Source organism: Sciurus vulgaris, assembly GCF_902686455.1.
Source record: "Sciurus vulgaris genome assembly, chromosome: 5".
NCBI classification, from domain to species: Eukaryota; Metazoa; Chordata; class Mammalia; order Rodentia; family Sciuridae; genus Sciurus; species Sciurus vulgaris.
The window spans coordinates 126,823,748-126,838,368 of NC_136465.1; the positions used below are offsets into that span (position 1 = coordinate 126,823,748).

At 41.1% G+C, this 14,621-nt stretch overlaps 1 protein-coding gene across 1 annotated transcript in view; it reads right to left on the reverse strand.

Moving 5' to 3' along the window:
* Positions 1 to 3,783: 3,783 nt before the first annotated feature.
* Positions 3,784 to 14,621, reverse strand: part of GNS (glucosamine (N-acetyl)-6-sulfatase) — a 38,390-nt gene continuing 27,552 nt past the window's right edge. Inside the window, exons 11-14 of the mRNA XM_079139686.1 lie at positions 12,795 to 12,902; positions 10,570 to 10,680; positions 9,301 to 9,461; positions 3,784 to 6,359 (exon numbers count right to left, since the gene is read on the reverse strand). Coding sequence (XP_078995812.1) covers positions 6,281 to 6,359; positions 9,301 to 9,461; positions 10,570 to 10,680; positions 12,795 to 12,902 — 459 coding nt within the window. The 3' untranslated portion in view covers positions 3,784 to 6,280. The remainder of the gene's footprint in view (positions 6,360 to 9,300; positions 9,462 to 10,569; positions 10,681 to 12,794; positions 12,903 to 14,621) is intronic.

A 14,621-nucleotide genomic window follows, 5' to 3' on the forward strand; every position in this document is an offset into this window, starting at 1 on the left:
ACTAGTTTTCAGACAGGTTTGGAAATAGCCAGTGGGGCAACTTGGAGCCAGGAAAGGACTCTCCAGAGAGATCCTCCTGCAGCTTCCTGCCTCTCCTGCAGTGCTCACCTTTGGCTGAACTTGGGAAGGGCTTTTCATGGCATTGTAGAAAGACAGAACAGGCCAGGATGACTGGGGGCTAGAATTTTTGTTGTGCCCTGCTGTGGAGAACCAGTGGGCATAGTGGGCTTCATTCTCTGTGGGGGCATCCAGGAGAGTAGTCAGAGGCTGAAAGCTGTCCTCAGCGGTGACTTGAAACTAGTGCTAGAAAGCATTCCACTTGTCCTGTTTTCAGGCTTAATAAGGTTGCTGCTTACATCATCTGGAAGGGAAGATGCTGGAAGACAAGGACTGGAGAGCAAGGTTCCCACTTTCTCTTGTATCTGAGTTGCTTTCCCTGTGTTGGGAGGAAGGGAGGGGACCGTGACAACAGGTGGCACAGAAATCAAGGCAGAATCCTGGCATGCTGCAGCTGCTAAGGGGCCACTGCTCTCCCCCGCACCAGCTCTTGGGAGTTCTGGAGACCCACTGGAGAGACATGGGTTTGAGACTGGAGCCTGCCAGCCATTAAAATATTTTCCAACATCTGCTGAGGACTTTTTAGCAACCATTCCAACAAAGATGCTTCTGCTTAGTTTTAGTAACAATAGCTGGGAACCAGTGTTTATTTATAGTCTTTGGGTGTGTAGTGCACAAAAATAAGATTTTTGCCCCTTTGGAGAAGATAGCTTTACCCTGTCCCAGGTACTCCTAATTGGATGGGTTTTGGCAAAAGTCCTAGTTTCTCTTGGTAAACTGTTTTGGTCATTATATTAGGCATATGTTGCTGTGTGACAAATTATGCAAATCAGCTTAAAACAACATTAAACATTTGTTATACTCTGTAGGGCAGGAGTTTGGGAGCAACTTAGCTGGATGATCCTTGCTTGGGGGTTTCTCCTAAAATTGCAGTTAATATGTTGCCTAGGGCTAGAAAACGGGCTTCCAAGATGGCTCTCTCACTCACATGGCTGACAAGTTGGGGCTGGTCTTTTTCAGATAGCTTTAGATCCTCACCAGGTGGAACTTAGCATTGGCCTGCATAGGTGTCCTTATAAGGTGGCATTTTTTAACCAAACTAATCAGAGAGAGCAAGGTGTAAGTGGCCACATCTTTTATGACCTATTCTCAGAAGTCACATACTATCTCGTTCCCTATTCTACCAGTCACATGACCAACCTTCATGCATTGTTGGGACTACATAGGATCATTAGGAGTTGTCCTGGAGGCTGGCTACTGTAGCCATGCTAGAAATAATGGGCTGTGAAGAGAAGAACCCTTTCTTTCTTTTCCACCAGCAATGTTGTGAAGTGGGGCAAGAAGCCACTTGAATGGTAGTGGCACTTCTTAGACTGATCGTGTAATTTCTCTTAAGGACAGGCATAATGTCATAGAGGAATAAAATAATTCCCTTTCGTAACAAAGCTCAGTACCAGGCAGAGTAAGCACTCATGTGACAAGGAAGGGATGCATAATTCCTTCATAGATAAAGGAGGCACTAGATTTTAAGAGAAAGATGGATTTGGAACTGGGTTGTAGCTCAGTGATAGAGTGCACGCGTAGCATGTGTGACTCTGGATACAGTCCTTCAGCACCAGAAACAAGTTGGAAGCCAGATCTTTGAAATCCTTATGCTATTTAACTTTCTAAGCTTGGGTATATTACTGAGGGAGGGAAACCCCACCCTATAGATGTTTTCATTACAAAAAGATGGTAATGATAAGCACCTTTTATACCTCTATCCCCTGAGGCCCTTTCACCATCGGAGCTGCAGGCTGAACAGGCAGTGGTCATCAATCTTCCTCTTGAAGACTAAGATTTAGAGCTGTCCTCTACCTACTCCGTGGTACTCTAGGATTCAGCTCCCATCTTAGGTAGTGATTCCTAGGCCAGGAGTAGAGGTCTCACCAGTGTTTTCAGTTCATGTCCTTTGGGTTGTTTGTTGGCTGTTGCCTCAGCAGAGTTCAGCGTATGCACATGACCAGCCCTTTGAATCCACAGGTGGAAAGAAAGATGAAACCGTCTGTAGGGAGTCTGGTTCTATAGGGCAGGGTAGTCTCAGTGTGAATAGGTGGGTAAGTTGGAGAGGTGGGTCTAGGAGTCTGAACTTGTCCTCATAAGTCAACATTCTCCTTGCTGATAGCTTGTCATGAAGATGTTAAATAAATTTCCTATTTTTATGATAGTAATTTGGCAATTTTATGGGTGCCTCATGCCATCTTGTTTTACTTGGTTACTGATTAGAGACTTCACCTTTTCTCCAATATTTAGACAAAGGTCAGAGTAGGTAGCTCTCAAAAGCAAGTCTGACCTGGACATTCAGCCTTATGTTTTTCCTCTTAATTACTTTAAGTTTTAATACCTTCTGTCTTGAAATCTAATAGACCAGTGCCCATTCATTAGATTTTCTTAGACTTTAAGTCCAGGTTGCTGTGTGTGGGGGGGCCCCACATCTAAGCATTTATTGTCTTAGAGCTACTATCTGCTAGCCTGATTTGTAGATAGGAAAGGGGCAACATCCAGCCAGGTGATCCCCTGCTCTTAGCAGCTAAGAGTTGTTGGGAGAGATATTTACTATGGGCCCCAAGCACTGTTGCTGAGGATATGCAAAGATCCCAATTGCTTTTTATGCAGGATCATGATCATAGTGAGCAACTTTGAGAATGAGGTGGTGGTCTTTTGGGGCAAAGAGCAGGAGTGCTTGGTGCTTTGCTGTAGAATAGGTTCTCCAGGCTCAGTGTTCCTTTCCTGTAACAAAACCCACTGTGTGCATAGGTATTCACAAGGTGGGCCTTTTGCATCACACCCATGGGACTTGGGGCAAGAGTGAAGTGACAGGCTCACACTGATCACTGTGCTGTGCTGTCTTTATGAGACGCCTAGGTTGACACCAGCATCTGTGAAACAGATGAACTGGTTAGCTTGTAAGGATTAAAATCAAATTCCAGGGCGCTCGCCTAGCACCTGTGAGGCACTGGGTTTGATCCTCAGCACCACTTTAAAACAAAAAAACAAAAATCCCAGGCCCTTATTACTCTGACACTGTGATCTACCCAAGTCACCTGTTTTTCTGGTAATCTACCAACTCTATGGGGACCCTCTCATTTTATTTTCTACTTGGTCTTCAGAATTGCTGGGATGAGGCAACCTGCTAGGTCTGGGGTTGGCAAATTATTCCCCATTTGTTTCTACTAAGTTTTATCAGAGCACACACATTTATGTATTGTCCAGGGCTACATCTGCTGTAACAGTGGAGTTTAGTTGTGACAGAAGGCACATGGCCTGCAAGCCTAAAATACCACTTCTCTCTTGCTTTAAGAAAAAAGGCCGCTGATCCCTGAAGTCATTCATTAGGGCAGTGGGCCACAGTCTGGAGACAAAGTCTTTGAAAGTGAGCTGTGTCTACCTACCTGAAAGCTAGCCAAGATTTTTTTTTTTTTTTTTATAAATAGTTATAAATGATAACTCCCTCCATAGTTATAAATGATCAGGAAAGATTTTCTCCAAGGCTACATGGTGCTTCATTAAGGCTTGTTAATCCCTAGGAACCAGGTACATAAGAGCTATCCAGGCAGAGACTACACAATCCATTGAGAAAATGTCCTATTTGTGCTACTATTAGAGTGGTTAAAACAAACAGCATCAAGAATAAAAAGTATCTTGTCAATTACTTGTTGTAGACTAAAACAAAGGACACATTCCCACTAGAACAGAAATAAATTTTAATTTGTTGAAAAGTGCAGCAGTGAACAGGGTCCTTTGAAGGGCACTTTCTAAGTGAAATGACCAATGACACAGCGAGGGCAGAGTAACCTCCAGGAACAGATGATGCAAACACAGGAATTTACAAAAATTCAGTGGGAACAAAGTAGTAAATCTAAAGAGCCCACATATACCCATCTAATTCCCCTGGTGGATCAGTTAAAGTCCCCTTTGCTTTCTCTTAAGGATCCTGGGACAAGTTAGCTTTCATTCAAAAAGCACTAATCCTTAATACTTAAAAATAAATTTAAAAACATTTCTCACAGATTAACTTCTATGGCTAGTATTACTATTTTGTACAAAAATCCTAGTTGTCAATTAAAATGTGTTTGCAAAAGCACCGTTTGTCAAATTCAAAGATACTCAATGTGTTCCCTACTTTAAAATCATATATGGGTGAGAACTTTGTAACAGGAAATGTTGTAAGGCAAAAATCTCTTCATTCCTAAGGCCTCTGTTCATTCCCAATGGTTTTATGGTCCTCTACTTTGCAGGGCACCAACAGACATGAACCTGACCTTAAAAGGGAAAATAATCAAAATCCAAATCAGTACAGTAAGAACAAGGCAAGCCTCTTGCAAGTGGGTTCCTTGTACAAAAACGTTCTGAAAACACCAGTGCACCCTGCAGTCTGTTAGGCTATAAACTGAGGTCTATTTTAAGGTTAGCTAGGAAAGATACCAAAACTAAAAGAGGTACGGGGAAGGCCTCACCACATCCCACACCCGGACACGTCAGCTGGACGCAAGAGCAGTGGCAGAGACGCTGCTGGCAGCCGACTTGCATCCCTCTTAGCTTCCACCTGCTTTCAGGAACCAGCATCATAAACTGAATAATATGACATCACAGTCCAAGACCTGGTAAGAGTTGGTTTCTTTTTATTTGGGAATAACTATGGTCAACTTTCATGAATGTCAAAGTTGACTGATAAGAATCAAAGTGGAGAATAAAGCCCATACCCACATTCAACATTGTAGTTTGCTTTCAGTTACACTTGTTTTTTTAAACTTTCTCTAAAGCATTCACAGCAGAGGTGTTCATTTCATTGGCCTACTCACCTCTAGGTACCACCACAGTTGCTGGGGTCACGTGAGGTAAAGGAATAAACCCAATGTCTACTAACCCAACATGGCTATCTGGAATTGTTAGAAAAGTTACTTACGGCCATGTCTTACAAAGTGCTTAAAGCTCGACAGGCCTTAAATAAAGCTAAAATCACTTATTGCCTGAGTTGAACAGGTTATAAACCACAGCTCTTCCTCCCTTGCTGTCCCACCTATAATTAGCCTTCTTGCGAAGAAAGCATTAGAAATGGAATTGGTTTTCAAGCCAAGAAACAAGAACACAAGTGTTCCAAGCAGTGAGGAAATCTAGAAATCTGATTTTGATGAATAATAAGATTCCAGAAACTCAGGAGAGAAGAAGTAGGATGAAGCAGTCGATGCTACTTTAGTATGCATCATCTACAGGACATTTTACATCTTAAAACAAATGACAGGATGACAGCAAAATAGAGTCCAAGCAACTTCACATGTGGCACTGATAAGCCAGGTTCCTGTGGGACAGGCACTTGCTTCCTCCCAAGTTCGGCCCTTCAAACTGTCGTCCCAAGAGCCTGGCCTACAGAAGGCCCTCAGGAACACACCTTCCCCAACTCTGTACCTTGCCACTCTGGAGAGAGAAGTCTCAAGAGACATTTCCTCAATACTGCTGACTGGCACACCACAGGGTTAGCCACTGGAAAGCAGGCAGCCATCACCTTCAAGAGTGACCTGGAATCAGCCTTACCGCAGCTTACTGCCCTCACTCAATGCAGCACTAGCACAGAATTCCAAAGAAACAACTTGGTTGACATGTTTTAAATTTGCCACCTATCACGCTGTGATGGATTTTATAAACAATGTTATCTACTTATTTAAAAACAAAGGTACTTGTTCTATAATCAGATGATTCAGCTCTGAGGGTTATTCTTCAAGCCATGTGATGTTAGTATTTTTGATAGTGAGGTGCTCCGTCTGAAGTGTGTGCAGGTCCTTTGATTTTAGGTCAAGTTATAAACCAAAGGTTTTCATACCTTTTTGCCCTAAAGGATTACCATTTATCTGAATGGATTTACACATTCAGACTTTGACCACATAGGGGATAATCAAGAACTGTGGCCCCAGGACAGAAAGGACGTGGTGAGACAAAGACCTCAGGGGTGTTCCTTATCTGAAGAAAGAGACCAAGGGTAGCCACTCCTGACCTATGGGTGGAGTTCACAGTTTAACATGTTGCACGAGGAAGTCAGCTGACAGGGTTGCTTTTCAAATAGGACTTAAAACAGAACCAGTCCAGAGCTCTTCCAGGCATGGTCTCAAAGATGAGCTACAGACACCTACGAGAGTCACTTCATCAGGAAGAGTCATGCAGGGATCCAACTTGAGGCAGGGCATGGTCGCTACAGAGGATGTTTTGAGAACCTTCGCATCCTGACACTGCCATGATTGCTGAACATGAGACGAGGGTCGAACCTGTATCTGGGGATGATAAAAGGATTGTCACATGAACTTTAGCTAAACACTATTTCCTCAGAATGTTATTCAGCAGAAAGGTTAGCAGGTAGGAATGTAGAAGAAAACAAATCACCAGAAGAAACTCTGAGAAAGTCTATAGCATACGACGCACGAACTTAATAGTAAGAACATTTCATGATAAACAAAGACAAACAAACAAACTCACTTCTGCTGGGCACAGTGGTGCATGCCTGTAATTTTAGCTACTTGGAGGCTGAGGCAAGTAGACTGCAAGTTTGAGGGCAGCCTCAACAACTTAGTGAGACCATAACTCAAATTTTAAGAAGGGCTGGGGATGGAGCTCAGAGGTACAGCAATTGCCTAGCATGTGTGAGAATCTGTGCTCAATTCCCATCACAAGCCAGCAAGCCTAAGCTCATATAGTATAAACTGAGGGGAGAAAAACCAGAAGGTTAATCTTAAAAGGTGTCATAAGGCAACACTTTTTTAGTTGTTGTTGTTTTTGAGGGAGGAGGGGTAATCCCTGAGGTATAAAGCAGCCAGATGGAGGGGAAGAGCCTAACCTAGGCTGAAAGCTCTGCTGGCAGCTTCAAAGCCCTCTCCTCTTTGATAGTTAAGACAGACACAGAAGAGCACAAGTGTGCAGCTGAGATGTGTTTGAATCTGGCTCACAATTTAGATGAGCTCTGCCCACAAGACAAATAGGCATTCATGTAAAATGTATGGCACACAGAAAAAACAAAAACCTACCATTACCACTCCAGAACAAAGGCAGAATGAATGCTGAATAGTCAGTTACTTGACTGGGACTCAGTAGATATAAAGAATATGCACTGGCCAGAAAGATTTTAGGTGTGCAGGCTGGAAATACGATATTCAACTCTTACTTCCTATCTTGCAGGATAAATTAGTTTAGAGCAGTGGTTGGCCAGCACATTTGTAAAGGGACAGATAATATTTTCGGGACTGCAGGCCACATAATTTGTCCCAACCATTCAGCTTTAATATTTACTAGGAAATAATAATCGGGGCTAATGAATTTCAAACAGAAAATCAGTGGGGTTTAAAATAACTCAGGCAAACAATAGCTCTGCAAAAACAGAATTTAAAACTTTAATTATAAGCTTCAACAATGTAACTAAGACAATTAGTTATAGTTAACAAAACTTGTCTGGGAAATAGAACAACATGTGGAATCAGTTCTTTATATGGTAATCCAAGGGCAGATCACAACTCCAGCCAATTTCCTCATTTGAAATTTACCTGAGCTTTACAAGAAAATTCTGTAACTGAATCCTTCTAACAATTGTTGGAATAGAAGCCAGATACTCAGAAGAAAGAAGGCAGCTCCCACATCTGCCTTGCATTGGCCTATTGGATGCAGACATGAAAGGTCTGTTTTAGCAGCCAAGTGATCAGGGACTGCGTGGCCATACATCATAATCCAAGAGGTCCAAGTCCCCCGACTTTCTAGTCAAGGATTTAGATGTTGGCTTTGAATTCCCAGAATTAGCCAAGGACTAAATGGTGGAAAAGCGTTTAGGGCTATAGACATCTGGTCTGATATACTGTGAGCTAAGTAGCAGTTGGACATTGAGAAATCAACACATGCCACCCAAAAGTCCTATGCTTTTCAGAGATTAAACTTCCTATATCATGGAAGAAGGACCAAAGCTGAGCAGTCAAAATGCTTAACCAATCACTGCACTAATAGTTATCTATATTTAAAAAGTTATCTAGTACAAAAGATAAAATGATAAATATTATAATCTAGCGTTTTAAAACTAATGTTTTTGAACTGTTTGAAAAATTTTTAATTAACATAATTATACACATTTATGGAATACATTAACATATGTATACATTGTTATCTAGGTTCTTTTTTTTTTTTTTGTGGTGCTGGAGGTTGAACCCAGGGCCTTGTGCATGCAAGACAAGCTCTCTACCAACTGAGCTACATCCCAGCCCCTTCTGTTGGTTTTTGTAGTGCTAGGAATCTAACACACACATGCTAGGCAAATGCTCTGCCACTGAGGTGCTGCCCCATCCCCAGTCCTGTTATTCAGTTTTACTGTACTAGAATTTGTCTCTTTGGTTATATGTTCAGTACTTATATATTTCTTTAATAAACCGTCTGTAATCTAGTTTCTCTATTCATACATCATTCTTCTCATCTGGACTGAAGATAAGATTTGCTATGAAGATGGCTATAATTAAATTATAATTTTCCATCAACTCAGGACCTCACTGCCGTTTTAAAATCAAGGGTGTAAGAACTGAAATAATCCATTCCTGATTACAGTTTTTAAACTTCATAATCCTCAAGCATAAAATAAATGAGTGCCTCTTGCCACAGGCATCTTAAATGCACCGTGTTTGACACCTTATGTCCTATTGACCAGGCACTGTGTAACACTGTGTAAATCTGACTTGGCAGGTGAAAATCATTTTTATATTCATATTTGGCAATGGACCTACATATTTCAATACTTGAGATCATACCTATCTTCTCATGTTTAAAATATAAACTTTACAGGTTAACATTCAAGTTCCCACAGTTGTTGTTTCTGAGGAAAGTGGTGAAGGCATGTACTCTTGGAAAGCCTAGAACAGGACAGCACTGGGTCAGAGCTTACTTAAGCCCGAGATGCCAAGGGTTCAACCAAGTGGTACCATGACAAGAATCACAGCAGCAGGGCAGGAGGAGGAGCCTGGACAGGACAGCAGTGTCCCTGAAGCTAACGCACCCAGGGCAGCGGAGAGCCAACTTTCTCCAACAGCTTACTTTCCCAGCACGACATGGGGAGGCAGTAAGAACACAGTATTCCATCTCCAGCAGAACGGCTTGGGTCAATGCAGAAAGAACCCATAGGACTCCCTTTTTCTTCCAGGACAGCATGACAACTAGAGACAGCTTGGCAAAGTGAAGACAGAGGAAACTTACCCGGGGTCAAAAACCCCTGGAGTGCGACAGGTTGGCCCAGAACAGGACTGTAACATCATTAACCGATAGTTCATCTTTCCTAAAAGCTCTGGGTCTATACTTTTAGCAATGTTAGTGATTTGGTCTGGGTCTGCAGTCAGATTATAGACTTCTACAAACACCTAGAGGAAATGAAAGGATGGTGGAAAGAAAAAAAAAAAAAGTCATATTTAAAGAAATATTCCAAATGTGAAGTATCTCTAAATGGAAGGGAGGACATAGGAAAAAAACCCAACACCCGCTAGTACAGCATCTGGTCTCAAAATCCTTAAAGAGCCCAACTGTGTACTTAAGACAATGGTGCATCTGTGCTGGGCGTCCATGGCTTTGGGTCTATAGCTCCAGCTGGAAAGAGACCACCTGCACCCCGAGCCTTCGGGCAGTCAACAGAGGGCAGTAAGAGGAAACCAATTACCCTCAATAATTAAAGCAGAGAACTGAAGACAGGGCCCTCAACGGCAGGCTCTCTGAAACAAGACTGCGTAATGAAACTACTGAGGTGAGAGTTAACATTTGAAGGCTTATTTCTGCCTCAGAATTTTGAGACTCAAATAAGAATGGATATGAAAAGTGCCCCAATTTAAGCTACTCACATGTTTTCCTATTTTAAAAATATCATCAATAGGGGAAGGATGCAATATTAGTTATTTCTAGCATTAGACATAATTGTAAGATCAGTACTTCTCCCTCTAATTTGTACACTGCTCTCCAAATTGGAGTCAAATGATAGGCTAGGTAGGTGGTAGGTATTGCTGCCTACAATAGCTCCCAGTAGTTGTCCTCAGACTATCATTTATAATTATAATCTATTATAATCTATTTGATTAGCACTGGACTGTGCTGTAGTAGGAACAGTAATTCCTGAATGTCAGCTGCTATCAGCTTTCTAGGAAAGACTCCAATTCCTCTCACTGCCATGGAGGTTGAAGTGCTTCACTTTACCCCAGCTACTTTTTAAGAAGGGAACAGGCATGACTCATTCTAAAAAAGTGAACTGTGTCTGAAGGGTGGTGTGAGAGGAGAAAACTGCATTTAGAAAGATCACAGTGAGAAGTGAAGCATGGCTGTATGGAATTTTTCTTAACTGAAGGAAACACTAAAAGTGCAGAGAAGAAACACATCTTCCCCTAGAAAGCACCCTTGGAATTACTCTCATGTCACCACATCCAACCAGTAAAGCACTAGCAATAGATAAAGGGGTGGGAAAGGTACAGGTGAAGTTCCTCTTACCTCCTGGTCATCAAACTCACAGTACTGTAAATTCCATAACGCTGACATCGTCCTCACACAAGCATAGGTATTGTTGTAAGCATCTTCACAAACACAGTCTGGGAAACATTGCTGTAGGGATATTTAAGAAGTTAAATGAAGATTGTTCTTCCATGGTAGCAAAAACCTAGTTGCCTACAGGGGCAAATAAGTTAGCTGAAGCCAAACATGGAATTTGGCAGAAATAAGGAAACCTTCCACAGAGAAGCCAATAAGTAAAAAAATAGACGAAAGGCTCTGTTCCTTACTGATTAAGGAATATGTGTTTGTACCATTTGTAGATTGTTGCCACCTCTCTCTGCTAACCTCCTCTCAAGAAATAGCTGTAATAATTTGGGTTTGTGTCCATGTCCTCTATTCTGTACCACTGATCTACCTGTCTATTTTGGTGCCAATACCATGCCGTTTTTGTAACTACTGCTCTGTAGTATAGTGAAGTTCTGGTATTGTGATACCCCCTGTTTCATTCTTCCTGCCCAGGATTGCTTTAGCTATTCTGGGTACTTATTTTTCCAGATGAATTTCATGATTGCCTGCTCTATTTCTGTAAGGTACGTATTTGGAATTTTAATTAGAATTGCACTGAATCTGTATAGCACTTTTGGTAGTATGGCCATTTTGACAATATTAATTCTGCCAATCCAAGAACATGGGAGATCTTTCCATCTTCTAAGGTCTTCCTCAATTTCTTTCTTCAATGTTTTGTAGTTTTCATTGTAGAGATCTTTTACCTCTTTGGTTAGATTGATTCCCAAGTATTTTATTTTTTTGAGGCTATTGCAAATGGAGTTGTTTTCCTCATTTCCTTTTCAACTGTTTCGTCGCTTGTGTATAAAAATGCTTCAGATTTATGCGTGTTGATTTTATAGCCTGCTATTTTGCTGAATTCATTGATGAGGTCTAGAAGTTTTCTGGAGGAGTTTTTTGGATCCTCTAAATATAGAATCATGTCATCGGCAAATAGGGACAGCTTAAGTTCCTCTTTTCCTATTCGTATCCCTTTAATTTCTTTAGTCTGCCTAATTGCTCTGGCTAGAGTTTCGAGGACAATGTCGAACAGAAGTGGGGAAAGGGGACATCTCTGTCTTGTTCCTGTTTTTAAAGGGAATGGTTTCAGTTTTTCTCCATTAAGAATGATGTTGGCCATGGGCTTAGCATAACTAGCCTTTACAATGTTCAGGTATGTTCCTATTATCCCTATTTTTTCTAGTGTTTTGAGCATGAAGGGGTGTTGTATTTTGTCGAACGCTTTTTCTGCGTCAATTGAAATAACCATGATTCTTATCATTAAGTCTATTGACATGATGGATTACATTTGTTGATTTACGGATGTTAAACCATCCTTGCATTCCAGGGATGAACCCCACTTGATCGTGGTGCACAATTTTCTTAATATGTTTTTGGATATGGTTTGCCAATATTTTGTTAAGGATCTTTGCATCTATATTCATCAAGGATATTGGTCTAAAATTTTCTTTCCTTGATGTGTCTTTGCCTGGTTTGTGATCTAACTCTGGCTTTTTAAAAAATATTTTTAGTTGTAGATGAACAGAATACCTTTATTTATGTGGTGCTGAGGATCAAGCCCAGTGCCTCACATGTGCTAGGCAAGTGCTCTACCACTAAGCCACAACCCCAGCCCTACTCTGGCTTACTTCTTCATGTATTCTACAGGCTCTGTTATTCCACCTGTGGTTAGTCCTTTACTGTGTCCCAACACTTGGTGTCAGGACAGCCAACTCCAAATGGAAGCCTGGTTCCCATTCTCCAACACATCTACTCGCCACCTAGATGACCTGCCTGGCTGCCCCCAGCACAAAACACTCATAATGGCACATTCACAGGTGGGAACCCATCTCTTGTCAGAAGTCACTGATTGTATCCCTAATAAAAACTGTATTGCTATTTGGAGGGACAGGGAAACAAGGAAAAGGGCACTGTCAGAAAATGGGGCAGATACACGCATTTGTTACACAAACTGGAAGAATTCAAGGTGCTCATTCTGGTGATGCGTCAGCACCATCGTTCTCAGGATTACCTGATTTGCCTTTGTCAATCTACAAATTTTCCACAGTCAGGTGACCAAGGAGTAGCATTAGTAGGAAGATTTCCCATATGTATACCCTTAAGCAGCACCTTGCTGCACTGTGAGAAAGCCGTTGAGGCTAACACAAGTTGCTACTCACAGACACTCCAGGACTCAGGGAAGGACATGTTGGGTCCGTGACATTCCGACCTTCTCCTTGATATTCTACCAGGACATCTGATCGCCAGGTAAAATTACTGGTACCTCTCTGGAAAAGAGCACAGGTGCTTTCTGTGAGGCATACAATGATTAAAACAAACAAACAAACAAAAACAACTATTTACTGCCAAGAGAGACTTAGCAGTCATAACTAATTGGACTGTTCATTTAGTAACTAAAAGGGGTGACTAAAATAGGTACACCTAAAAGTTAATGAGTTGCATGTTTGGCATTTTTAGAGCCTTTGAAGTGATAGTTAAATGTTTTGAATAGTTCCCTTCCAAGACTATTTCTGTGAAGCAGGTCAGGAATGGAAACCAACAAAGTAGCTAAGCAAGAATCAAAATCACAGTGCAAGGTGCTCAAAGTCCAGATCATAGTCAATAACTGTTCATATGCTCTATGTAAGAATTGTTCTAAGCTTATACCAAGAAACTCACAACCTAAAAGGCACAAGGACAAGAAAGAAACAAACTAAGCAGGGCTGGTGTGATCGGGACTGTAGCAGGTTCAGAGTTCCTTAGAATGAAGCTACAACACATACATGAACTCATTTATACTGCACATTAGTGGTGTGGAAGGAAAGCAGCTAGAAAGTTTTGTATCAAAAGCACATAAGATGAAGCAGAACACTTCATTAAAAAAATTAAACAGTTCTAAAAGTCAAAATTATACTGGTATAGGGGTAGATCCATTGGGCAGAAAAGATGAGTATCTATAGAGAAAAAAAAATGAAACTAGATCTGAGGCAAAACATACAAGAAAATCAGTTCTAGAGACATCAAAGATTAGAATCCAAGAGGCAGAACTACACAACTTAGAAAAATCAAGGAGACTACTTTCTGACCTCACAGTTTTGGAACATTTTTATAAATAAGTAACAAAGAGCACAATGGTTCAAGCCTGTAAGCCCAGTGACTCAGGAGACTTGAGGTAGGAGGACTGTAAGTTTGAGGCCAGCCTCAGCAACTTAGAGAAGAAGCTCTGTCTCAAAATAAAAAATACTGGGACTCAGCTCAGTAATAAAGTGCCCTGGGTTCCTCTCCCCAGTCCAAAAAAAAAAAAAAAAAAAAGGAAATGTATACGCTTAACTCTTACGTTCTCATATCTTAATACAGGGAAAGGACAAGCCACAAATAGAATACGATGTGCAGAAAGAGTCCATTTCACAAGGCAAGAAATACAAAAGGCACACAATGATTCACTGAGCATAATGCAATTAAAAAATGGGCAAAGGATCTGAATAGATATTTCTCAAAAGATGACACATGAAAGGTCAGTAAACGTACAAGATGCTCAATATCACTCATTACTAAAATGCAAATCAAACCCGCAGTGAGATACCACTTTACACCCACTTCAATTAAAACAAAACAAAACAAACCAACACAACTGTTGGTGAGGATGTGGAAAAACTGGAATCCTCAGACACTGCTGGTGAAAATACAGAGAATGGCGTGGCAGCTTTGGTTAAGTCTGGTAAGTGCCTCAAAGAGTTAGACATAAAGTTACCAAATGACCCAACAATTTCTACTCCCAGAGAAATACTCAGAAATGAAAACATGCATCTGCACAAAAACTTGTATACAAATTGTTCATACAGCATTATTTAAAATAGGCACAAAGTGGAAAAACACAGTCTAAATGTCTCTGATAAATGGATAAATAAAGGGTGGTATATTTGTTGAGTGGAGCGAGTAGTATGTTCATACAATGGAATATTAGAAATAAAATGGAATGAGGTAATTACAGTGCAAATGGTCCTTGA